Genomic DNA, 25,588 nt, shown 5'->3' with positions numbered 1-25,588 from the left:
GGTAAAGGAGACTTTGCAGATGTAAGTTAAGAATCTTGATCTCACCAAAGTGGGTATAGAAGGATCATGTCTCAACATAATAAAAGCCATTTACAACAAATCCACAACCAACAGTGAAAAGCTGAAAGCCTTCCTACTAAATTCAGGAACAAGACAAGGAGGCCCACTCTCACCACTTCTATTCAACATAGTGTTGGAAGTCCTAGCCAGAGCAATCAGACAGGATAAAGAAATAAAAGGTATCATATCAGAAGGGAAGAAGTAAAACTGTCACTATTTGCAGATAATATAATACTCTATATAGAGAACAGTTTCCACACGAAAACTACTAGAACTAATCAATGAATTCGGCAAGGTAGCAGGATGTAAGATTAATATACAGAAATCTTTTGCATTTCTTTACACTAATAATGAAATATCAGAAAGAAAAGTAAGGAAACAATCTCGTTTAAAATTGCATTGAAAAAATACCTAGGAATAAACCTAGGAATAAACTTAACCAAGGAGGTGAAAGACCTATATGCTGAAAACTATAAAACATTGATAAAGGAAATTGAAGATGACTCAAAGAAATGGAAAGATATCCATTTGCTCTTGGGTTGGAAGACTTAATATTAAAATGGCCATACTACCCAAAGCCATCTACAAATTTAATGCAAGCCCTATCAAAATACCCATGACATTTTTCACAGAAGTAGAACAAATAATCCTAAAATTTATATGAAACCACAAAAGGCCCAGAATTGCCAAAGTAATCCTGAAGGAAAAGAACAAAGCTGAAGGCACTGCTTCAGACTATGCTACAAAGCAATAGTAATCAAAACAGCATGGTACTGGCACAAAAACATATAGCTCAGTGGAACAGAATAGAGAGCCCAGAAATAAACACATGCACCTATCGATGGTCAATAACCTATGGCAAATGAGGCAAGAATATACAATGGAGAAAAGACAGTCTCTTCAACAAGTGGTGTTGGGAAAGCCAGACAGCCTCATGTTAATCAATGAAATTAGAACACTCCCTCACACTGTATACCAAAATAAACTCAAAATGGTCTAAAGACCTAAATATAAGACATGACACCTTAAAACTCCTAGAAGAGAATATAGGCCAAACATTCTCTGACATAAATGGTAGCAATATTTTCTTAGGCCAGTCTCCCAAGGCAAAAGAGATAAAATCAAAGATAAACCAACAGGGCCTAATCAAACTTAAAGGCTTTTGCACAGCAAAGGAAACCATCAACAAAATGGAAAACAACCTATGGAATGGGAGAAAATATCTGCAAATAATGTGACTGATACAGGGTTAATCTCCAAAATATACAAACAGCTCATGCAACTTAATATTGAAAAACCAAACAACCCAATCAAAAAATGGACAGAAGACAAATAGACATTTTTCCAACGAAGACATATAGATGGCCAAGAGGCACTTGAAAAGATGTTCAACATCGCTAAGTTTTAGAGAAATGCAAATCAAAACCACAAGGAGATATCACCTCACACCTGTCAGAATGACTCTCATCAAAAAATCTGCAAATAACAAATGTTGGCAAGGATGTGGAGAAAAGGGAACCCTCGTAAACTCTTGGTGGGAATGCAAATTGGTACAGCCACTATGGAAAACAGTATGGAGTTTTCTTAAAAAACTAAAAATAGAGCTAACATATGATCCAGCAATCCTACTCCTGGCTATACATCTGGAAAAAACAAAAACTCTAATTTGAAAAGATACATGCACCCCAATGTTCATAGCAGCACTATTTACAATAGCCAAGACATGGAAACAACCCAAGTGCCCATCAACAGACAACTGGCTTAAGAAGATGTGGTGTGTGTGTGTATATATATATATATACACATATATATATATATATATATACACACACACACACACACACACACACGTATATGTGTATAGTGGAGTATTAGTCAACCATAAAAAGAATGAAATATTGCCATTTGCAGTAACATGGATAGACCTAGAGAATATTATACTTAGTGAAGTAAGTCAGAGAAAGACAAATACTATATGATATCACTTATATGTGGAATCTAAAAATATCAGTAATACAAATGAACCTATATACAAAACAGAAACAGACTCACAGATATAGAAAACAAACTTATGGTTACCAAAGGGGAGAGGGAGGGAGGGAGGGACAAATTAGGAGTATGGGATTAACAGATGCAAACAACTATACATGAAATAGATAAGCAACAAAGATTTACTGTATAGCACAGGGAATTATATTGAACATCTTGTAATAACCTGTAATGGAATACAATCCGAAAAAAAACACCTGAATCACTTTGCCATACACCTGAAACTAACACAATATTATAAATTAACTATGCTTCTCTTATTTATTTATTTTTGGCCTTGCCACGTGGCTTGTGGGATCTTAGTTCCCTGACCAGGGATCAAACTCTTGCCCCCTGCAGTGGAAGCTCGGAGTCCTAACCACTGGACCGCCAGGGAATTCCCAGCTATACTTCACTTTAAAAACAAAAAAGGAATCTTGAGATGGGGAGATTATCCTGGATTATCCAGGTGGGCCCAATATAACCCACGAGGGAGGTTACATAAGAGGGAGGCGGGAGGGCAGAGCCAGAAAACAAAGAAAGAAAAAGAAAGAAATTGGATGACAGAAGCAAGAGCTGACTTGAAAATGGAGGAAGGGGCCCTGACGCAAGGGATGCAAGCATCCTCTAGAAACTGGAAAAGGTAAGGAAATGGATTCTCCTCTAGAGCCTCCAGGTGGGACCCAGGCCTGCCGACCTTGATTTTAGTCCAGTGAGATTGATTTTGGACTTCTGACCTCCAGCTTTAAGAGAACAGATTTGTGTTGTTTTAAGCCTCTAAGTTCGTGGCACCTGGTTACGGCAGCATAAAGAATATGGGATGTAGGGGAGGAATCACTGGAAGCACTGGGTTCGGGACCTTGCTGCCGTAGCCGGGCCGGGGAGCAGGGATCGTGCTATTGCCTCCTCACACCCATGAGTCGGAAGACTCAACCCTGAACTGCTGCTGCCTTTCCACACCCAGGCTTGCTGGCCTCAAACAGCCCAAAGCAGCCATAGATAGCTTCCAAATCTGCCATCCCAGCCTTGTCAAAGTGCCTCTAACTTCTGGAATGCAGCATTCACACACAGCTGCAGCTGTAGCCACAGCAGTCTAGCAAGGCCACTAGGAAGGGGTAGGGCTGGGATGCCAAGTGCTAATCAGACATAAACACAACAGGGGAATAACGAATGATTAAAATGAGTCATATGCGTTAAAACCTGTCTGGGGACACACCCTGAAAGCCTCACCCTGGCTCATGCACGGCTGCCTCTGTGCTTGAATGAGGCTAAGCTATGTGCCCCAAGTCCCACAGCCAGCAGGTGATAAAGCAGGGATCAAACCCAACTTTGTTCAGTTCTACAGCTGGAGCTTCTAGGCCCTACAGAGGGGGAAGCAGGGTCAGTCCCACGAAGGCAAATGGCCTTGAGAACACAGAGGCAAGAGGGAAGCAGGCACTTCAGGGACTTCGAGCAGCTCATCTGCCTTGAACGAAAGGTATGTGGATGGGAGTGGCAAGGAGGGCAGGGACCAGCAGACACCAAGCTAGGAGGGTCTTAAATGTTCTGCTTTGTTTATTTGTTTGTTTGTTCTTGTCATCTGGCCATGTGGCCTGTGGGATCTTAGTTCCCTAACCAGGGATCGAACCAGTGCCCCCTGCAGTGGAAGCACGGAGTCTTAACCACTGAACCACCAGGGAAGTCCCTTAAATGTCCTGCTTTGTGATCCTAAAGGCCACGAGGAACCACTGACATTTTTTTCTCTTTTCTTTCTTTCATAGGAGGTTTTAAGGCAGGAGAGTGACAAGTTGTTTCACATTTTGTATATGAGGTACGGTTTACACTAGAGAGCAGGGAGCTGAGTCAGGGAGAGCAGACTGAGCCCTGACCCTGCTCACACAGGGAGCCCTCCCTTGCCCTGACTGATCCTATCCTTGGCCTCTCCCTGAGCCTTAATTCTTCATGTAGACTCAGCCTGTCCAGCACCTGAGCCTTTCTCTCACCCAACCATCCCAGGAATGCCACTGATCACAGGGGCAATCGGTTGAAAGAGTGATTCACTCAACGCAGCCGTTCTCTATCGCTTTGTGTGCAGCCCAGAGCTCACATCTTAAAAAAGCAGAGAAGCGTCAGCTTCCTCGTGAAGGATAACTGGACAGTGCTTGCCTTGCACCTGTGAATCGAGGAGGACCAGGAGGAGTAGGGGTGGGGGAGGAGAGGAAGGTGTCCTAGGACATTGAGCTCCCTTTTCCATAATGAAGGGGGCTCTCGTTACAAACCTGGAGCCTCCTAGCAACCAGATGGGGGTGGGGGAGCACGTAATGATAACCTGGAGCTACGTGTGCTCTGCTGGGCCTCCAGGAGAGAGATCTGACCCCAGGCCCTCCCACAGTCACATCCCAGCGGAGTCTTACTTAGGAGAGGGATAAGGAGACCTGGTAAGCAGGGCTAGCCAAGTCCATCCCTCACTGATATCCTCTGGGCTTTCAGAATGTACAAGCCTTATGGGGAAAAGGCACTTGATTAAGCAAAAATTCACTTAAGTGACATCTCACAGTGTCCCATCCAACACTTGAACGATGGCAATTACCTAGTGAATGAGTTGTCTCTGTGGCTGGTGCTCCAGTGGATTGATGGAATAGCTACAAGGGCTATTTGAAGATTCCTTTATTAAAAAGTATGAGTTCATCCCTCGGTCTTGCAGTGGTGCCTCTAGATTAAAAAAACAAAGCAAAACAAAACTGAGTGGATGCTTCCGCACTTCCAGAAGAGGTCAGCGCCTTAAGGAGGAGCAGGGTTAGGCAAAGTGCCCTTCTTGCCCCTTTGCTCCCCCAAGACCCAGAATGACATCCCCTCCTTCTGGGAAGACTTTGGGACTCATGGCCCCCACTGTGGATCTGGAGAGGGGTTTAAGTCCTGGGGGCAAAGGAGGGCTATTGAGGGTCTGAGCGAGAGGCATGTTCATTCAACGTACATTCACTGAGAACCTACTGTGTGCCAACCCTGTGCCAGCTCCTGGAAGCACAGCGATTGTTCCTGCCCTCAAGGGGCTTGTGATCCACTGGAGGAGAAGCTGTGTGGGGAAAATCAATCTCAGTTTAGTAATGAGGGTGGAAGGAAGGTGTATGTTTAAGACATGCAGGGGCAGAAGGAAGGCAATGGCACAGAGAAAGATGAATTGCGGGCAGGCTGAGGAATCAGCCTGCCTGCAGGAGGCACTGTAGATGCATGAGGGCCACTGCTGATTGTTTCCGTGTGGAATACCAGCCCAGCATTGTCAGATCTACTGATTTTTTTTTTCTTTCCTTTTCTTTTTTTTTTTTTTGGCCACGCTGCGTGGCTTGTGGGACCTTAGTTCCCTGACCGAGTATAGCACCCGGGCCCCAGGTGGAAGCGTAGAGTCCTAACCAGTGGACCAACAGGGAATTCCCTACTAGTTTTCTTTTAAGACAAGTTTTTAGAACAAAATTGAGGGGATTCTTTTCCCAAGAAACCTGAAATCTGTTTTTACGTAACCTCCTCTTTGAAACAAAAGTATGTGTGGGAAGCAAACAAGTGTGCAGGCCACCAATTTGCAACCTCTGGATGCAACAAAGAGAAACACCCAGGGAACTGGAGGGTGAGTAGGGTCAGCGTGGCCTGAGAGGGATGTCACTGGGCTAGAGAAGTTCTCAAAACGCGCCCCCCCCCCCACCCCCCGCACTGGGCAGGAGGACCACCTGCAGCTTCCTGGAAAAGCTCCCAGTCTCTGGCCTGAGCACAAAGAACCCTTCTATGAGGAAGCCAGAGGGAAGGGCCTGGATTCGACCTTCCTTTGAGAGATGCAGGACCCTGTGGGAGACCCACATGCTGAGTGGGCAAGACTGGACTCCATGTCTGGGGCCCACCCTGAATGGCCTCTCCTCTTACCTTCATCAGGCCTGGAGTGAAATCCATCCTGAGAGAGTGGCACCCCATTCTCAGGCACCAGGGACACTGCAGTGTACCCCGCCCATGAAAGGGGTGGTAGGCTGAGTGCCCTGGGCCTTGTCAGGCTGGTCTCCTGCCTCATGCCCCTGGCTCTTCTGCCAGGGACTTCCTGCCCACCCCCTGGGGGGCACAGGCTGCCCCCAGCCACCCTCACTCCAACACTGAGCTCATCACTCCTGGGACTCACCCTCTCTTGTTGGTTTTATGGATTTAACTCTCCACACTTGCCCTGGGTCCCTGGGGCAAATGTGCCACCCCCCAACACTGTCCTACCAGGGAGTGGTCAGTCTTGGGGGCAAAGGGGAGAGATGGTGCCAGGGTTCTGCCCCTCTCCCTGCACTCCGGGGTCACCAGTGAACTCTTTTCCTTCCCCACCTCTCCAAAGTGGACGTAACCATCACTACCTCCTCTGGGAAGCCTCTCACAGTCTACTACTTGGCTCAGGGAAAATTCTCCATCCCTACCAAGATCTCCTGGAAAAGTCCTACCACTGGCCACAAGGAAACCACACAAAAATCAGGGCCCCCAGGCCTCTCTCCACAAGTCCTCCACAGGCTGTGCCTTGTAGTGACCCCTGCCCTGTCTTACCTTCTTGGGGGTGGAGGCTGGGTCAGGTAGAGTGAAGGGCAGGTGAGCTGGTGTCTGCGGTGCTTCTAAGATGGCAGCAGCAGCGGTGGGAAGGGAAGGGCGCCCTGCTGGTGCTGCAGCATGGATCGTTGTCCACAGGGGGAAGCTTCCACCCTCTGCAGGGATCAGGGAGGGAGCAGCCTGAACAGGGAACTGAGAGCCGCAGGCAGGTGTGTGAGCTTGAGCCTTCCTGGCAGGGAGTCAGATATGATCAGGCACAGTGCCTGGGTGTGGACAGCACGGGCCTGAGGTTACTCACCTCGGTCTCCTTGGCTGACATGGCTGGGGACAGGAAAGTGGGAGAGCTGGGTGGTGATGGTGGCTACGCAAACTTCTGTAGTCAGGGTTCAGGGCAGGAAGGTGGGCAGAGTCAGCTCTCATCAGGATCTTGGCTAGCTCACCTCTAATGGGGCCAGTGAGGTCCCAGCATCCCCCCACCCCACCCCCACCCCCTGCCCCATGGAGGAAAGAAAGGTTCAGTGAGAATGCGTTGCAGGAGGGGTGTTTAATCTAGTTGTGAGATACTTTGGGGAGTCAGCATATGTATTTTACTTACCATTGTGCTAATCACGTGATGCTCTCACCTACTCATTACAGTGGGTCTCTACCACGATGCTCTCTTCTGGATAATGCCTTACCGAGCTCCCTTCTCCCTCCCGGCCTCAGACTAGACAGGAAACCTTGATTCCTCCTGCCACGGTCAAGAAAATGGAGTGGCTCTGAAGAGGCTGTGGGACCCTCAAGTCCCTCGCTGCAGGTGCTCTCATCTTTCCCATCCTGCACCAACACGCACCCTCTGCTTCAGCAAGGCTTTTCTCTGCTGTCCCCCGAATGGCCACCCCAGCCATCTTGATAAAGTTACACCTACCCCAGATGTCCTTCATTCCCACTTCCAAGTGTCCAAGTGCTACTCCATTGCAAATGAATTCCATTTCAAATCCTCCTCCTTCCAGCATCCTTTCCTAGATATTCCGACCCCTAACTAATGCCAGCTCAGCCCAGACCAGAAAAGGGCTGGAAATTTCTTGGGCTGAGGACAGCCTAGTCTTCCTGGCTCTGCTGGAGACATGAGAAGGGGAAGAGGACAATTTGAACCTGGGGCTGTTTTCTGCTGATCCCTAGTCCATGCCCCAGACCCACAGGGAACCAAGGGCAGGTTCTAGGAGTCTCGTTCCTGAGGGCCTGAGCCCTGGTGAGCACTGGTTAGTTGTGCCGAGGGAAATCCATGCTCTGGCAACATCTCTACTTGTGGGGGTTCCTGGTACCCTGAAGCTAGGAGTGTGGGAAGCATGGGGAAGTCTAGATCCAGATCCTATTTCTGCATTTAGGAGCTGGCTGTTTTGGGAAGTATACTACACCTCTCTGGGTCTCGGTTTTCTCATTTGTAAAACGGCAAGAGTCTCAGTTACGTGCAGGGTTCCTGTAAAGTAGGTAAGATAATTTATGTAAAGCGACCAATGCATCAAATAATAGGCATTCCATAAATAGTAGCTCTTATATAGTGTAAGTAATAACAGCAATGGTAAATCCCCAGCTCCACCAATTTCCTACTGTGCAACTTTGAACAAATTCCTTATTTGTTCTTCAGCTCCCTCACCTGTAAAGTAAGGATCGTGGTTCATCCGTTTATTTAATAAATAATTATTGAGCAACCTATTATGTGCCAGGCACAACTAAATCTGTCATTTAGTGTTAGTTAAGAGATGCAGCACAGTGCCCAGCATGTACTAGGTGGTTGATAAATGTCAGTTTTCTTATACAAGCCGCAGCTGGAGGATGGGAGGTAGGTGGGGGGAGGGAGGGGCTGGGACAGAGAAAGGGAACTCAGGAGGGGCAGAGGTGGAAGGTTGGGCCTGCCTTGAATTCCCAGCTTCCTCCCCTGCCCTTTTTTCCTTCTCTTGACAGAGCCTCGCTTTGTCTCTAAAGGCGGGGGATGGTGCTGGGGCCTCTGAATAGTTTGCCCCTCTTTCTGCCCCTTGGTTTCATCAGACTACTTCTGTAGACTAGATCATCTGTCCCTTGCCTGTAAAATGGAGACAGTGTCTTATTCTCAGACATTGGGGCACTGCAATGTGCCCGCCCCATTAAAGTGGCATCAGGCTGAGGACCCCTGCCCCCACAAGGACATGTTCCAGAGCTGTCTCCTCACTAAGCTGGTCTCCTGCCTCAAGCTTCAGGTTCCTTTCTCAGGGATCACAGGCTGGACCCAAGGCCTGTGGGCTTCTCAGCACTGAAATCCCACACCCTTCCGTTTTGACATTGCCCAACACCCAGCCACACCAGACCAGACCCTCACAGAGCGTTGTGTGTATGTGTGTGACAAGCAAAATGAGACCTGGTATGTAGGAAGTCTGCAATAAAAGCTGATTGAATGAATGCACAATGGATCCCCTCTGCAAATGGGGCTCATTCATTCATTCAACAAACATTTATTGAACTCATAATCCGTTTGGTTCCAGGCTCTGTGTCAAGGGCTGTGACATTCAGGTTAACAGCAGCCAAGCTCTCCAAAGACTGAATGGCATTCACGGGTTTCCTGCTCCTAACAGCCCCAGGCCCACCTGGCTCTTAGAGCACCAGGCCCCTCCCTCACCCCCAGAGACCAGAGCACTGACTCCACCACTGATTTTGACTGCAGCAGATGTTCGAGTGCTGAGTCATTGACTTCGAGGTCGAATCCGGTGCCATGACCCATCCTGTGCCCTTAGGCAAATTATTTAACTTCTCAGAGCCTCAGTTGCCTCATCTGGAAAACAGGCATAAATAAAAGTGCTTATCTCATATTTGCTGTGAGGAATAAATGAGATGAGGCACACGTTTAGAGCAACACCCAGTGCATAGCACGTGCTCGATGAACGTGAGCTGTTACTACGACTCTTGTCTCACTCTTGTGTCACAAGCGTTTACCTCCCTCTGTCTCCTCCACAGCACCGGCCAGCACAAGCCCGAGCACACAGGAGGTGGTCAGTGAAATAAGACCTCTTGGAAACAGGGAGATCTGATGGGACATTCTGGGTAAGGAAACCCAGAAACCAGCAAAGGCGTGGATGTGGGGAAGAGCCGGGAGGGACAGTGCCCGGAGGAGCAGGAAGATGGAGGGGAAGGTCTCAGGGATGGCAGCGTCTGCTCAGGGACGGGAAGCTCACTACTCAGAAGCAGCAGGTTCGGTGGCTCAACAACTCTGACTGTCCTAGTTCTTTCCCTAGGTGGCCACGCTCTGCATTTCAAGTCATAAGAAAGCCACGGGGATCACGCTCCACTGTCAGCAAGGCCTGGACTGGATGTGGCATAATTATGAAGGAAGACCAGTAATCTGGGGGGCCTTCAGAACAAATACCCACTTTCCCGTCTTCCAGGACACCCTCGCACCTTTGCCCTATTTGGGGCAAGTAGTCAGGTGGTGGACCAGGGAACAGGTCTGGCTAACTGATGGATGTTAGTCACGACCACACGCAATCACAGAGAGCCAGAGTGGGGGTTGGAGAGGGGGCTACCAGGAAAGGACAATGCCTTACCCAGGGCTCTGTCAGAGATCCCTGGCTCTGGGTCTGTTTCTTCCTTGGTGAAATGCATACTATTCTGTAGGTTTCTCTCCCCTGTGGTAAAGATGAAAGACGGTAAGGCTAAAACCAATCTTGCCGTTGGAAAAGAAAATCCAGGGTTGGAGGTAGAACTGGATGTCTTCCTTCAGAGCTAGGTGTGCCCATACTTGGGGTGGGGTGGGGCTGCCCTGGATTGCTCCCTCCTCACTGTCAGATAGGGCAGAACCCAGCTGGCCCTGGGCCCCTGGCATTCATGCTGTGAGCCAGGGTCCCATCACTGATCAGCCCCAACTGCCTGAGAACTTCCTGGGGCTGATAAAGGAGCTCAGACCCCTGGCTCTCAGGCCTGGGCTGGGGAGAGCTAGCCACGGTCCACCACACCCCTGGATTTCCACCCTGGAGGCTCACATCTTTAGGGCTCTGACTTTAACCCCTAGCCCGAGGGGAGATTCCAACACTGCAAAGCATGCGCCCTAGGCCTGGCCCATCTCATCCTGATAGCATCCCCAGCATCTGCTCGACTGGCCTGCAGAATCTCTAGCTCCTGCACTGCTGCGGCTGGACAGCGCCTCCTCTGGCCCCTCAGGCAGGGGCAGTAGGTGCTGCCACATTGCCGGTCAGGCCCTCCTGGGCCCCCATGTGCAGCAGGGGGGTCCCCAAGGTGTGGTGTCCTTACCTCCCTGATCTGAGCGAGGGGCAGTGAAGCAAGCTGCCGCGATCTCCGGAACTCAAGCTGCTGTGGGGGACAAAGTGAAGCAGTGACCCAGGGACAGCTCCCATTCGATGGGAGTGGCTTCTTTGCCCACTCCACTCAGGACTCCCCACCTGGAAAACACTGGAATCTGGGTTGGGTTGCACTGACCACAATGCATGTCCAGTGCCTTGGTGCTTACCAACCACTTTCACATTCCCCATTTTGTCAAAGCCCCATAGCCCCCAATGAGGTAGGCGAAGACTACCAGACCTATTTTATAGACGAGGTAGATAGGCTCAGAGAGGCAAATGGATTTGCTCAAGGTCACACTGCTGCTAGAGAGCAGAGCCAGGTATAACCTGGAAACCACATGCTCATGGTGGGCAGAGTGGCACAGGCTCTGTGACTTTGGGCCAGTTACTTAACCTCTCTGAACCTCAGTCTTCTCATGTGAAAAATGGGGATAGTGATAGTTCCTATCTTGTTGGGTTATTGTGAAGATTAAATGAGATAATGCTGTAAAACGACCTCGGCATAGTAGTCGCATAGGGACCTGCTCAATAAATGTGAGCAATGACTGTGGTTATTATCCCAAGAATACTCAGACGCTGTCCCTGCGTAGGCCACGGCCCAGATGAAGCCCTGTTGTTACCTCTAGGCTCCAATCTTGTCTCTGTTGGTGTCATTCAAGACCTGCTAAGCTGGGCTCAGGGTCCCAGTGTGGAGAAGCAGGGACAGAGTAGGGCCACTGGACCCTTCTCCAGGGCTGCCTGCCTGGTGAAGGGGGCTGGGAGCCTGTCTATGGCTCTGATTCACAGCCCCACGGCGGTGGCTGCCTGCTTTCTCATGTGGACCTCAGGTCTGCTCAGGGCCAAGCAGGGGCTGACTGAGATTCTGCCCTGAGTCTTTGATCCCTAGAGGTCAAGGCTGAGCATGGGAGCTGAAAGGATCAGGAGTGGTCTAGGCTCTCCAAACAAATCTCGGCCCAGTTCAGCCTGGCCCTCCAGGGTCTGTGGAAGCCCAGTTTTCCAGCATGGAGGCCCGCACATGGGAAGAGCTTGTTCCTTCTCTGTGTGCTGGGCAACCCTGAGACGGGAGGAGGGTGGGACTGTATATATCCAGGTAAGTTTGCCTTGGGGAAGCAGAGGCAAAAGTCAGCCTCAGAGTAAAAGGCACGGGGGTGTGAGTGATCCTGGGCCCAGCTGGAGTGACGCCACCCCCAGGCCCTCGGTCCTGCAGTCTCCTCCGAATTACACCCACCGTTAGCCCTGGGCTTGGACACTGCTGCTTGAGAGCCTGCCTCCTACTCATGAATCCCCTCCAAGACAGGGCCCAGGCTGGCGGCCGGACTCCACCACCGTGCTCTGGGGTCTGCAAGACGAGTCCCATGTGAGACCTTCCCCACCTCACCTACACACTTTTGGACACCCTCTTCAGGAGCCCTGCCATGAGAAGGAAGGGAGGGTAGTTCTGGCCACACTTCCTGAGACCTAAGAGGTGAGCAGGCATCTCTGTGTCTAAGATGAGCTCTGTGAAAGCTTTGGGCCCTGTGGGGCCGGATCCTTAGCATTTTAAAATTTTATTATGACTGCGTTTGTTTAAATATATATATATTTATAGCTCTATGTGCCCCCCGCCCCCCGCCACCCTCCCCGGCCCCTAGTTTTTCCCCTTGGCTTTCTGTCTGGTGGCCATGTAGGGCAGCACTGTCTGAGTGCTCTTGTCTGACACCGTTTGGGTGCTGCTGTTTCTTGTGACCCTTCGGGTCTGCTCGGGGGCCAAGGTGGGGTCTGAGCGGTGGCCAGTCAGTGGAGAGCGCCTCGGCTTGTAGGGAGCCGGGGAGGGCTTGAGAGGGCCCGCGTGGGCCTCTGTGTGGGGAGGCTCCGGGGACAGGCCCACCTCCTCCTCGCCGTCCCCCTCCTCGTCGTCACAGCATAGAGCATGGTAGAGCACTTTGTCGCTGAATCGCACCCTCTCCCGTGTGCCCGGGGTCCGCTGGGGCAGCTGGCCCTTCACAGGGCCAGCGCTGAAGGCCTCCTCGCTGGAGGAGTCCGGGGTCTCCACCCGGGGCCCGTTGGGGATGGGCATGCTGCCATTCATGAGCCGGTAGTCAGGGCCAGCCCCCGGCCGGGTCGACTCGGGGCCGTCCACGGAGTCTGAGGGGGTGGAGATGTCCAGGAAGGAGCAGAACTCCCAGCTATCCGAGAGGATGTCAGCTGTCATAAAGTCCAGGTGGCCCAGGTCAAAGGGGCCGCCCACGCCCACCTTGTCGCTGCTGGAGGTGCTGCTCACGGTGGCTGTGGTCCAGTCATCTGGCTCCAGTTCGAAGTCGAAGTCCGAGGTTAGCTTATCGATCTGGCTCACCACCTGGCCGGGGAAGGGGAGAGGAGTGAGTGAGAGGGGCCAGGCAGCGGCCAGCATCACCTAGGTGTGAGTGTGCCCCGTCCCACCCTACTACACCCCCCGGCTGATGACCCTACAGGACACGACTGGACTTGAGGTCACCGGTTTGTTTGCCCTGTTGAGGGCCCAAACTGGACCAGGGTGAACAGAGCTGGTTCCGGCCATTCCCCTGGTTCCACGCCTCAGTGCCTTTGGGGGAAGGGGGATGCCTTCCAGCCCTGCACCCCGTCCATTCACAGGTCCCTCTGCCCCAAAGCCAGCTGCTCTTCTGGGGGGCAGCCCTGGTGCTCAGAGCTTGATCTTCCTTTGGTTGACAGGGGGCCATTTAAAAGGGGCTGAGAGACTCCAGCAAGGCCACTCAGTGGTAGGATGAGCAGCCCACCCACCCTTGGAGAGGAAATGATACATGGTAACTGCAAAGAAGGCTCTGCCCAGGCTTTCTGAAGCATCCTGGACCAGCCCCTGCAGTGGGTCAGCGAGTGCCCCCCATGGGTCTCTACCACCCCATCCCTACATAGCCCTGGAGCCTCCTCCATCCTCCCCTTCCCTGCCTCTTGATGAGTGAAGATCAATCCTGGTTTGATGGAGAAGGGTAAGTGATAAGAAAACCATCCATCCTGGGCCCAGAACTGCTGGTTAAGTGCCCTGAGGGGCTACAGAGGTCACTGCACCCACCTGCCCCGCACGAGGTGAAGCCCTGTTTCATGCAGGAGGCCCTGCCTCAGGACAACCCTTGCCTAGGCCACTGTCAGCACAGACATCAGCAATGAAGACAGTGAGGCAGAAAGGGAGACCCAGTCAGACATAGGGAGAGGACAGAGCAAGGGGAGGAGAGGAGACTCAGGCCAAAATCCAAACCAGTACAACAACAAAAGCAAAGCGGAGGGACCAAGAGACCCAGAGACAAAGACACAGGCAGTGAGTCATCAGGCCCAGGAGCTAGCTCCCAGCCCTCTCCAGTGCTCTTTCCCTGGAGTCAGAGAGGTCAGTTAATTCATTAACTAATGAAGTCCCTAATTCAACAAACATTTACTGAAGATGACTGCTGTCCAGGGATGTGCTAGGTGTTCAGCAAGGAGTGCGGGCGGTGAGTGCCTCAAAGTGCAAGTGGAAAGCAAGGGCAAAGATGATGGGTCAGGAGGAGTCTGGCTCAGTGAGACGTCTACCGCGTCAGGAGTCGTGAGCTCTGACGCTGGCAACCTGGTCAGTCGTTTTCCCTCTCTAGGTCTCAGTTTCTCAATCTGTAAATGGGGAGTTGGGTGACTAGTTTATCTCCAAACTTCCTTCCATCTCTGAGATTCTAGGACTCTTGTATTTAGAGGAGTGACTTGAGAAGCTGTTTTGGGGCGTCAATACCTAGGGATGCCCACTTCCCACAGCCCCAGACCAGGGATGGAAGGAACACTCGGCTGAGGCCTATGGAAGAGCTGGGGGAGTCAAGACACCTAGGTTCCTGATTCGGCTTAGACATCAAATGTTCTGTGTCTTTGAGTAACTTACATAACCTCTCTGGACTTCAACTTCACTCACCACCAAGTGGGTATGAATCTCAGGACTGCCAACCTCACCAGAGCTTCCTGAGGAACAATGAGAAGGCAGTAAAAGGGCTTTGTGGGGGCACTGGTGATAAAAGTGATATCATCTCCCATCTCTGAGCACCTACTATGTGTCAGGCTTTCCACCCAGGAGATCATCATCTCCTGAGTTTATGGATGATGGACCAGAAGCACCAGTCACGGGGGACCTGAGATTCCCGCCTCTGCCGGCCCTGCAACACTGCACACGGCTGAGGTGCTGCCATGATTTCTGGGCTTGGACAGGCAATGGGGATAGGGCTCTACCCTCCAGTCTGACCACCCCAGTCCCCCACCCTAGAATGACTCCCCCACTTCAGAGAAGCTCGCATCCCCCTTAAACCCTTGCTTAACCCAAGCCCCACCTGAGAGCTGGTGGGAGCCCTGGCCTAGAGTAGGGGCTCTCAAACCCAGGTGCGCATCAACTCCCCAGAGTTTCCGATTCAGTAGGTCCCAGTGGGGCTCAAGAGGTGCATGTCTAACAAGCTTCCAGGTGATGCTGCTGCTGCCGCTGTTGCTGCCAGGAACAGACTTTGAGGACCACTGGCCTAGGGGACTGGGGATTTCAGCTGGTGAAAAATAGCACCCCAGGGCATGGCCGCCCTGGGGAGGGGCCCTGTGCCCCTGGGACAGCCACACGCTCTAATTAGACTCCGCTGATCAAGCAAAGCTGCCCAGAGTCTGCTGCTGTCTGAGGGTGGGAGGATGATGGTAGGAATCTGGAGTTAAATGACTCGGCTGTGAACTCACAGGGTTGCCTGCGGCCAGGCCAGGCCCCGAAGCTGGGCTCCTAATCCCCTGTGAGGAAGATGCAGGGTCCACGGGGCAGGAGCCCTAGAGCCTCAGGCCTGGACACTCTTCCCGCCCAAGAAGCCCTTGCCGGCCACCTGCTCAGGAGGCCTTCACGTTCAGGCCCTTCCCCTTCTCCATTAGAATGTCCCTCTCTGTTTCCATCCTGGGAGAGTGGAGGGAAGGAAGGGAGGGAGGTCTGGGCTCAAGTCCCAAGTCTGCCCCATCTTGGCTAAGAGGCTTGAGAGGCAGGTGATTTCCCTCTCCATGTCTCATTTCCTCCCCTGTAAAATAGGAGGACACACCTCTACTCGCCAAACGTTGGGGATTCAACAGATAGGAATGTGCTTTAAACTGCAGAGTCTGCACAGCAAAGCACTTAAGAATCTGGGCTCTGCAACTGGGCCTGGGGACCCAGATTGTATGCAGGGCCCGGGTCAGTCCACAAACCCTGCTGCCCGTCCCTGGTGCCTCATTTCATGGGGCCAGTTAGGAAGGCAGGAATAGGGTAGGCCCCAGGCTACCTACCTCTCTGCTTTGGCTGTCTTGAAATCTATGATTTCTCTCTGAGATTTAATAATCATTTTGCCTACATGTAATTTGGGATTGTCTTGGAGTGCAGGGAAATAATTATATACACAAAAGGAAAGAGAGGGGGAGAGAGAGAATGGAACCACAGAAATCACAGAACCATAGAACCTTGAAGCCAGGAGGGACTGGAGACACCGCTGAGACCACCTTTCCCATTGCGCTGGCTGACGGGGACTAGAAGGGGCTGAGCTGAGACTGGAAGTCAGGGGTCAAGGATGGGAATCACCTGCTCTACAGGGAGCAAGAGTGAGCACTAGAGAGGAAGGGCAGGGCTAAGGGCTGTGACAAAACCTGCTGGGGGCCTCAGGCCCTGTCCCCAGGGTGTCTACAACCTCTGTCCTGGCCACAGCCTCAGCTGCACCACCCTCCGAACACGGCACCCATCCGGTCTCCCCACTCACAGCCGCTGCCTGTCCAGCTCCTGCTGCATCCAGGGAACTTCCTAATCAGCCTGCAGGAACACATCACCTCTCTGCTTCCAGCACTTCACTGCTCCCCAGACTCCTGAGCCTCCCACACACAACCCCACAGCAAATCTGGTCACAGGCCCTGTTCTCTCCAGCAAGCAGCCTCCTCCCTGCCAGGCCTGGCCCCTCACCTGCCCAATTCACTCCACCGAGCTCACTTGTGCCTCTGGGCCGCACCTGGAATGCCTCCTTTCTTTCCCACTCGTTCCCTCTCACTTCCATACGGACAGGTTCCCTGTGAAAGGCTCTGACAGTACCCTGCACCTCTCCTTATTTTCCAGTAGTTATCACTGCTACCGTTTTGTGTGCAGATGTTATAAGGTCGTTGATGTCTCTCTCCTCACTAGACAGGAAGCCCCATGAAGGGCAGGACTGGATCCGTCTTGCCCACCATTGCATCCCAAGTTTGGCACAGGGATTGGCACATTCTTTACAAATATAGCTTTTGAATGAGTGGATGAGTTGAGACAGAGGGCTTAATAAAACCACTTGGGGCTTCTTTTTCGAGAGAAAGTTCCATGGGCCTGGACACCCCAACACTGCCTGCCCTAGCCCGCCCTCCAGCCATGGGTGAGACCCCTCTCCAAAGGAAGCACGTCTGTGTTCCCTAAGGCCCCAGGACTGAGGACCCGGGAGGCCCAGAACCTGTTTATCTCCTCCCCCTTCACCTCTGGCCCCTTCAACTCCCTTGACAAGCTGCTACCTCCTTCCCTCCCTCCCAGCTCGCCGGGCAGCTGGTTACATCACTGGGGATTCTGCATTATTTATGACCACTGATTATTTTTTAATTCTTGATTACGTTATTTATTGTCTTCCTGGAGGGCTGTGGAGTTGGGGAAGGGGTGGCGGGGAGCGAGTTGACCGTGCGTGATTCATGATTTTCATCCTGCAAGTTGGCATAATTGGTCGGGGAGTTTCTTGAATCTGTCTGGAGGAGGAGAACGCAAAGGGAAAAGGGAGGAAAGGAAGGTGAGAAAAAAGAAATAACAGGAAAAACTCCGCACAATTCTTGCTGAGCTGCGGGTGATGGAGCTGACCCACTTTGGCACAGCTCTGTGGTCCCTAGCCTCTCCTGCTCCAGCTGCTTCCTGGCGGGGACACATTTATCTCATGCCTGAACGGCCTCGGCTTTCCTTGCCACCTCACACGCAGCGCCTTGCCGAGGTGACCGCACAGTCACCACCAGGCCTGCTCCCCGTGAAAATTGGGTGGGGGGATCCTCCACCACCACCCCTGGCTGTGAAATGTTTGTGCCCACCCCTCCATCCTCCTGAGGTGTTCGGACCTAGGTGGGCAACTGTGCCCTTAAGTTATGTCCTACTCAAGAGTCAGTGATGATGTGAGAGACACCGGCCGATCAACACAAGAGACAGTTTTGAGCCTCCATGCTGAGCGATATCTTGGGGAGGGGACAACCAAGGAGGAACCTGCTCAAGGTAAGCTCAAAGGCCAAAGGCAAGCCCCTTATCCCTGGCCTTGGGGGCTCCCAGTTGATAGGAAACAGGGAGAGGAGCGGGGAGGCAGACTCCCACCCCGAAACACAACCAGGAGATTCCTGGAGAGCATGTGGGATTCTCACCGAGGACAAAATCCAAATTCCATACTGTAGCCTGCGAGGGCTCTGTGTAATCTGACTCCCTGCTCCCTCTTTGACTTCTTGCTTTTCTCCTACTTCACTCCACTTCAGCTGCACTGGCTTCCTTGCTGATCCTGAACACGCCGAGCCCACTTCTTCCCCAGGATCTTTGCACAGGCTGTTTCCACTGCCAGGCACGCTCATCCCCTAAATACCACCCTCACTTCCTTTGGTTCTCTGTTCAAAAGCCGTCTTATTGGAAACCCCCTTCATATCCCCATATCACTGTCACTCTCTATTCCCTTTCCTTGCTGCAAGAGGATGGGACTGCCTACTGCATGCAGGAGGTACTAAATGGTACCAGCCAGGAGGTCAGGGTCCTGGCTTTGACCTCCCTGATAATGGCTAAGAAGCTGATGTGACTCCAAAAGAACAAAGCCATACACGGAGTGAGGCGCTGGCCAGTGCTAGAATATTTCATTAATAATATCTAACAGATATGGAGTGAGTTTTGTGCCCATCACTGTGCTAAGTACTTTATATATAATATCACATTTAATTCTCACAACAACCCTGGGGCTGGGGGGTGGGGTGGGGGGTGTAAAATTTGTTATCCTCATTTACATGGGAAAACAGAAGCACAGAAAGGTAAAGAAATTTTCCCGAGTTCACATAGCTAGGTAGGGGGCAGATCTTGGATTTGAACCAGAGACATCTGGCTGTGGAGCCCATACTCTTAGCCCGTAGGCTGTGCTGTGTCTCCAAATTAGGATCCACAGAATTCTGAGGAGCTTAGAGAGCCTGCTGGGATTGGCCTGGCATTCTGGAGTACTGGGGAACCTAGGAGAGATGAGGGCTAATTAATGATTAACCGTCATATCCCTCTGCAGCACAATTTTAGCTTTCAAAGCATTTACATTCCTCACCTCACTTAGTCCATTAAACTACTTTTCCCATTCATGGGACAGAACTTGTTCCTCATCGCCTGGGAGGCCAATGGCAGAGCTACAGCAGGGGTTTGGAAGGGTAGGGGAGGTATGGGACAGGAAACTCCAAATCCTTTAGGGGTATGAGTAGGTGTTGGCCCCCTTACCGCATGCCAGACCCTGATGAAACCCTAAGATCACACTGAGGTGAGAATGATCATCATCCCCATCTCGGAGGAGCAGACTGAGGCTCAGGGGCCTGGGAAGGGAGTGCATTGGTGTCCCTCGTCTTTCTACGAGCTTCAGGCTGTATGCTCAAGAGGGTAAGGAGAGTCTGCCATGATCAGTGGTGTCTGGGGCTGGGGAAGGGAGCAGCAGAGAGAGGAGAATGACAGAAGGGGACACAGCTAAGCCCTTCCTCTCTGCTGGCCTTGCTCCTTCATCAAACACCCTGTGCTACTCCCCAGCAGTCTTGCACGTGAATCTTGTCTTCACATCTAAGTGCTTTGCGCACCCTGGCATGAGAACCCCAATTGGTGAGCCCTGAGCTGGTACTGCCCGGGGAGTGGGGTGTGATGAGGGAAAAGTGTCTGTCACCCTCTCGACTTTGGGCCCATCCATACCCCCAAGGGAAAATGCCTTACTAAGCTACTGAGAAGGAGCGCCTGACAGATCCAGCTTTACGGCCCCCGTGGAGGACCAAGATGGCAGGTTCCAGTGAGCAGGGGGACTGAAACCCTTTACTCCAAACCAGAGCTTGGCGCCCCGCTCTCAGTAACCGCATTCCTGATGAATCCCATCCAACAGGAAGTCAGTTACGGCATCTATTCTTCTGTCTGGGCTTCCCAGAGCCTCACCTGCTTTCTACACCACTTCCTCTGCCCATCACCCCATGTCCAGACCCTGCCTGGGGGATGGGGGAGCTCTGAGGCCTGGTGACCCCTCCCAGCTGGGTGCCATTGGCAGCGGGCAGGCTGTGGCATACGGGGAAGACTCTGGTTGCCGTAGCAACCTGCCAAAGTCTTGGGTGGAGGCACATGGCCTACAGGGTGTGTGGGGGGAGGGGACTCATCTCTCCCTGTCCTAGCTCAGGCCTCTAGGCTGCAAATCCTGGGAATCTGAAGCTCTGCTGTTCGAGACATGGGAGTAGGTGAGTGTGTGTGCTGGGAAGGGACATCTAAAAGATCTGCAAATGAATCCTAGCACTTCTGAGCTCCCTGCTTTACTCCTAAAGGGTGCTCCTCAGAGCATCACAGCATGAGCATAAGGTATCACCTCTAGAAGACCCCTGTCAAAATGCAAAGATATCAATTAGCCCACCTGCTGAAGCCCCAGAATAGGCAGCAGGAACCTGAGTTCTAGGCTTCGTTCTGCCACTGGTAGGCTGTGTGACCTTGGACAAGCCCCTATCCCTCTCTGGCCTCAGTTTCTTCAACAGCAAACAAACAGGGATGGTCTGGATGACCTGTGAGATGCCTCCAAGCTCTGGATGGCTATTCGGGGAGGGGTGGCAGATGCCTGGAAGATGCTCAGTTGGGAGTAGGCTCTGAGCTTATTGAAGCTGCCTCCCAGGCTTAGAGTCAATCCTGGCTCTTTCTGGGCAGGCTTGCTGGGGCATAGGTCCCATGCCCCTGCCCAAGACTGAGACTCTGGACAGTTCCCATGGTCCTGATAGAACCACAGAGCGTCTGAAATAAGATGAGGGTGGAGAGAGTCAAAGAGGGGACTGTAGTCCTCTGGACCAATGAGGTTGGGAGAGGAGGGGTTGCTCAGGGGCATCTGGCCTTTGACCTCCAAACTGTATTCTCAAAGATGTTCAGTCCAGACCATGGCCAGCCCAGTCCATGGGAAGAAGCAGCACCCTTCTCTCTACTTGCAGCAATAGCCATTCCCACCTCCTGAGAAAGGACTTCCTAGTGCGCGCCTCGATGAGGCTGCCTCTGGGCAGAGGGGCTGCCCTGTCCAACCCCTGCTTCTGTCCCAGCACTTCCACAACCCCCTCTACTCCGAACATGACTCCCTTCCAACACCCTCTGTGCCTTGGCTCTCAGGCCAGGCTAGAATGCCACTTTCCCAGTCAGGATTTGGTCCACCATCACCCCCTCTCCCCAGCCTTCCTAGCACCCCCATCTTCCCCACACAGCTGGCTGGGGAGAGCTCAAGCCCATAACTCCAGTTCAATCACTCTCCCTGCCATCTCTGCAGGGACCCTGGTTACAAGGAGTTGAAATTTGGCTAAAGCCCACCTGGCTGGCATAATGGCACCCAGCAGGCAGATTTAGGCCAGCGGCTCAGAACGCTGGTCATGCATGTTGGGCTCGAACACAGCCCAGGGGGCAGGGCTGGGGACATGTGTACCTCATTACCCTGGTGATGTGGGAAGCAGTAATTAAACCGGGCTCCGCTTAGAGAGACAGAGAGGGACACATATCCCAGGATCTCTCACTGACTTTTCAGCCTTGGCACAAAACATTCAGAACTGTGGGACGGGGATGCATACCTTCAGAGGAGATTCCTGCCCCTGCCAATGTACTGATACCCACTAGCAGGCCCCTAGACCCATTCCCACCTCAGGGCAGGGAAGACATAGCTGGCTTTAATTTTTCCAGGATCAAGGGTTCTAATTATCTGTGTGATCTCTGGGGAATGCTCTGAGCTGGGCCTTGAGCAGCGGGGACTGCCTCAGTAGAGCCATCCACACTCTCCCAGGGCCCTTTATAAGCCAGTCAGAGTCTGGGAGGCAGATGGTGGGGTCAAAGGTCAGCTTGGGTCCCAGAAGAACGTCTTCCACTAAGAGGATGCTGTGGGATTCAGTCCTTACTGGCCACCGTGCAGCTCTGAACCATGGGCCCACAACATGCTGCCCAAGCAGTCTCAGGATCACTGAGGCCCCGCCAGCCCTGGGGTACGGTGAGATCTTCAGCAAAGCAGATTTGGGGAAAGAAGAACAAGGAGAAGGAAGTACCCAGCACAGTGACCCAGGTGCGCACAGCTTTGAGCGCGCGCACGCACACACACACACACACATACACACACACACGCACACACTTAAACACATACGTGTGAGTACGTTTCCTGGGCTAGGCCCAGGAAAACCGGTCTAGGGGCTGCCTGGCCCCTCACTTACCTCCCTTAGCTCCTTGGCCACCTCCTTGAGCTCCCGCAGTATGTCCTCCAGCTGCCCAATGACCATCTTCATGCGCTGTCGAATCCGCTCCCGCTCGCCACCGCTGCTGGGGTCGTCACTGGGCTGCCCGAGGTCCGGGGTGCCCCGAATGTTCATCCTTTACCACGTGGCTGCAGGCCTGCCCATACTCCCCCCAGCTGGGCACACGCTGCGTCTGCCTCCACGGAGCCCCCCTCAGCTGGGCAGAGCTCCACATCTTAACGGCCCCCTAGCCCACCCTGGCCCTGGGTGGCCCTCACCCAGCCCCTGCCCCCTGCCACCCCGCCTCCTCTACCTCTGGGTGGGGAATGGGACACCCAGAGGGAGACAGAGTCTGACCAAGGGGGGTCAAGATGAGGACACAGGAGAGCAGGGGGAGGGGCCTTGGGTCTCAGGAGTGGCCTCTAGGACTTGAAGTGCCTGTGGGTATGCTGAGCTGGACACAGAGGCAGGGGGATTAATCTGCAGGGACTACGGGTAAGAGATGCCCTTGGGATGGGCGGAAGGCAGCAGTAATCCCCTCACAACTCCTAGGAAATTGCAAAGGCAGAGGTCTCGAGATGCAACTGACACCTGCAGAGGGATGGTGGCTGGGGTCTTCCAGATGTGAAGGGGGCTCCAGATGTGGGTGGCTCTGGGAAGGGAGCTGGATTGGAGGAGGGCAGCCCCCTGCAGAGAGAGCGAGCCTGGCGTCAGCCCTCCCAGGTTGCAGCACCCGCCGGCAACGCTGCTGCCTTCCTCCTCACCCCAGCCTGCACCTTTCCTCGCTGGGGATTTGGTTTTATTTATTTATTTTTTTTGTAGGGAGGGATGATGGAGGCAGATACTCTATAGCACAGCCCCTCCCCTAAAGGGAAAACAGGAGCCCCTGCTTTAGAAGCTGAAGTCCTCAGCCTGTGATGGGGCACCCTGCCCTGGCTCTCCCCAACGCCCCCCCACCCCAGTCAGGCCAGGCCCCGCTGGTTCACTGGAGGGCCTCTCCAGACATCCATCCTCCCTCCTAGTGCCCCCGGGGTGCCCTCGTTCCCCGCTGGACCTTCCCTTCCCCTGCCCCGCCTTCCGTGAGAACCCCCTCTCCGCTCCCGGACTCACCAAGGGGGGGAGTGGGGGCACTGGCCTTCCTTCCGCGCAGCGTCGGGGGCCAAGTCCCAAGGCGAGGTTGGGGGGCCCCCAAGGCTCCCTAGGGCGGGCTTCTCTCTCTGGACCCTTCGGTCCTTGGCCTCAAGGAGGTCCTCAGAGCCGCCGCTGGAGACATCTGGACGGTGGGAGGGGGCGGGGCCTCCACGCTCCAAGGAAGAGGCCAGGAAAAATCTCTCCCAACCCCCGCCGGGCTCTGGTGGGGAATGAGCAAGGGTCCGGCGGGTCTGGGGCTCTGAGGCCACAGGTGAACCGGGCACAGGGCGACCGAGGCGACGCCGGTCCGGTCCCAGCACGCAAGCCAAAGTCTGAGGGATCGGAGGGCGCCGGGATCCCTTCAGCCCACGCCCGGCATTCCCGGGGCTCGGCACCGTCCTGAATTCGCTCTGTCCAGTCCAGATCGGCCGGCTCCGGGCTCTGCCGGGGTCTGCCCTGCCCTGCCCGGAGTGAGCTGGCACCCGTGGGCGCCCGGGGCGCGCTCAGCCCGGACCCCGAATGACCGCGCTCCGGCACCTGCGGCGTCCGGAGCGGCCGCGAGGGTCCGCTCAGTCTAGCCCCGGGGTCCTCCGGGGCGACAACGCTCCCGCGGCTCAGTCCACGGTCGGAAAGGTCCGGAATCGCCGGGCCCCGGGGGGAGGGGCGGTGTTGGCCGCAGGGACCAGGTCCCCGCCGGGCCGGGCCGAGGGAGAGCGGGGCAGGGGGCCCGGCCGGGCTGGGTCTGGCGGCCGGGCGCGGGCGGGAGCGGCGCCGGGTGGAGGAGAGGAGGCGAGAAGAGCAAGAGGAGGAGGCGAGGCGAGGCGAGACGAGGGGAGGGAGCGCGCGGCGGGCCCGGCGGGCCGGGGCGCACGGGGCTCGCAGCCTCCGCTCCGCTCCGCCGCCTCCCGCCCGCTGGCCCTCGCCTCGCAGCTTGGCCAGTCCCCGGGCGCCCGGTTGTGCCGGTGGGGCCACCGGGCGCCGGGTCGGGCTGGGCCTCCCTCGGCCGCCTCGCCCCGCCCTGCCCCGCCGGGCTCCGCGGGCCTGGGCCCGCTTCCCGAGCGCCGCGCCGCCCGCGCCCCAGCCGCCCCCGGCCCGCCCCGCCGCCCCCCGCCGGACTGGCCGCCCGGGCGGGCGCTGGCTCCCTCAACGGCCGCCCGGCTGGCTCGGCTCCTCTCTCCTCGGCGCTGTCAGGGAAGGGGCCGGCCCCGCGCGCCGGGAGGGAGCTTTTAAAGCGACACACACGCCTCCCAGCGCCGAGCGCCGAGCGCGCGAGCCGCGGGGTCTCGCCACCCCGGTGACTGGGAAACGTCCAGCGCTTGCGGGGCTGGAGGCGGGCTCGCCGGGGCGCACTCCTGTTGACCTCGGGGCGCGGAAGGGCAGCGGGTTAGGGGCTTACTCAATTCCTTCCTACCTTTCCATAAGCCCCCATTGCCCCTTCCCCCACTGCGGTGCGCCTCGGGCTTCCCTTTTGGCTAAATTTCCTGCATCCAGGCCCTCCCCCTTCCCCCATCATACCTCAAACTACTCCCAGACGTTGCCTTAAGTCAGATTCATTAAGAAAATAGAATACTGACAACCTTTACTGAGCACCTACTGTGTGCCAGGCTCTGGGCTGGATGGGGCTGGAGTTGGAGATTCTGCAGATGACAGGAATGCATTAGACACAGGTCACTTTGTTTAGTTATTCATCCATTTACTCAACATTTATTCAGCACCTTCCGTGTACCAGACCCCACGCTAGACTCTGGCGTCTCGGAAAGGAAAAGCAACACTTCAGGAAGCTCACAGCTTGTGAGGACACTGCTGAGTAAACTCAGGGGCGGTAAACGCAGGGCAAAGGCAAGTTCCAGAAGCAATGGTAGGGGAGGGGGAGGGTGGGAGCAACCCAGGCCAGGGGCTGGCAGGCTCTCCTTGAGACAAGCCCTGAGCTGAATCTCAAAGGATAAGTAGGAGTTACCCAGGTGACTGTCAGTGTGGGGGAAGTGTCGGTGAGCATTCCAGGCAGGGAGGAGGGTGAGAGCAGAGGCTCAGAAGCAGAAGTGAAGGGGGGCGGGGGGGGGGGGTTGAACCAACTGTGGCCTTGT

At 54.1% G+C, this 25,588-nt stretch overlaps 1 protein-coding gene and 1 long non-coding RNA gene across 3 annotated transcripts; one reads left to right on the top strand and one right to left on the bottom strand.

Annotated features, from left to right (window-relative positions):
- The first annotated feature begins 3,177 nt into the window (after window positions 1-3,177).
- On the top strand, window positions 3,178-8,932 carry LOC149750163 (uncharacterized). The gene is made up of 3 exons (XR_016392053.1): window positions 3,178-3,565; window positions 3,849-3,898; window positions 7,261-8,932. It is a non-coding gene; the product is annotated as an uncharacterized LOC149750163 (long non-coding RNA).
- A 62-nt stretch (window positions 8,933-8,994) lies between these two features.
- Window positions 8,995-24,635, bottom strand: INSYN1 (inhibitory synaptic factor 1). 2 transcript variants are annotated; one of them, XM_089907021.1, is made up of 4 exons: window positions 23,484-24,635; window positions 22,353-23,060; window positions 17,523-17,651; window positions 8,995-13,266 (listed from the first exon to the last, which is right to left on the bottom strand). In XM_089907021.1, exons 2-4 carry the CDS (start codon window positions 22,506-22,508, stop codon window positions 12,559-12,561), a joined length of 993 nt encoding a protein of 330 aa, XP_089763147.1. In that variant the 5' UTR covers window positions 22,509-23,060; window positions 23,484-24,635; the 3' UTR covers window positions 8,995-12,558. The 2 variants fall into 2 exon arrangements, with proteins under 2 accessions (XP_089763147.1, XP_022435696.1); XM_022579988.3 differs by lacking the exon at window positions 17,523-17,651 and having other exon boundaries at window positions 23,484-24,633.
- Between the last annotated feature and the right edge of the window lie 953 nt (window positions 24,636-25,588).

The sequence above is a fragment of the Delphinapterus leucas genome, chromosome 2 (genome assembly GCF_059928025.1).
Source record: "Delphinapterus leucas isolate spDelLeu-1000000601 "Yukka" chromosome 2, BTC_Dleu_Yukka2, whole genome shotgun sequence".
NCBI classification, from domain to species: domain Eukaryota; kingdom Metazoa; phylum Chordata; class Mammalia; order Artiodactyla; family Monodontidae; genus Delphinapterus; species Delphinapterus leucas.
The sequence above is the reverse complement of the archived record's forward strand: the minus strand, read 5'-3'. Positions and strand labels throughout refer to the sequence as shown.

Bases quoted from the DNA above. Each gene is read 5' to 3' on its own strand.
- INSYN1 (XM_089907021.1), bottom strand. From the start codon at position 22,508: ATGAACATTCGGGGCACCCCGGACCTCGGGCAGCCCAGTGACGACCCC. The intron at 17,652-22,352 runs GTAAGTGAGGGG...CTCCTCCTCCAG, and splicing joins TGGCCAAGGAGCTAAGGGAG to ACAGATTCAAGAAACTCCCC. The intron at 13,267-17,522 runs GTAATCAAGAAT...TTCCCCGGCCAG, and splicing joins CCAGGAAGACAATAAATAAC to GTGGTGAGCCAGATCGATAA.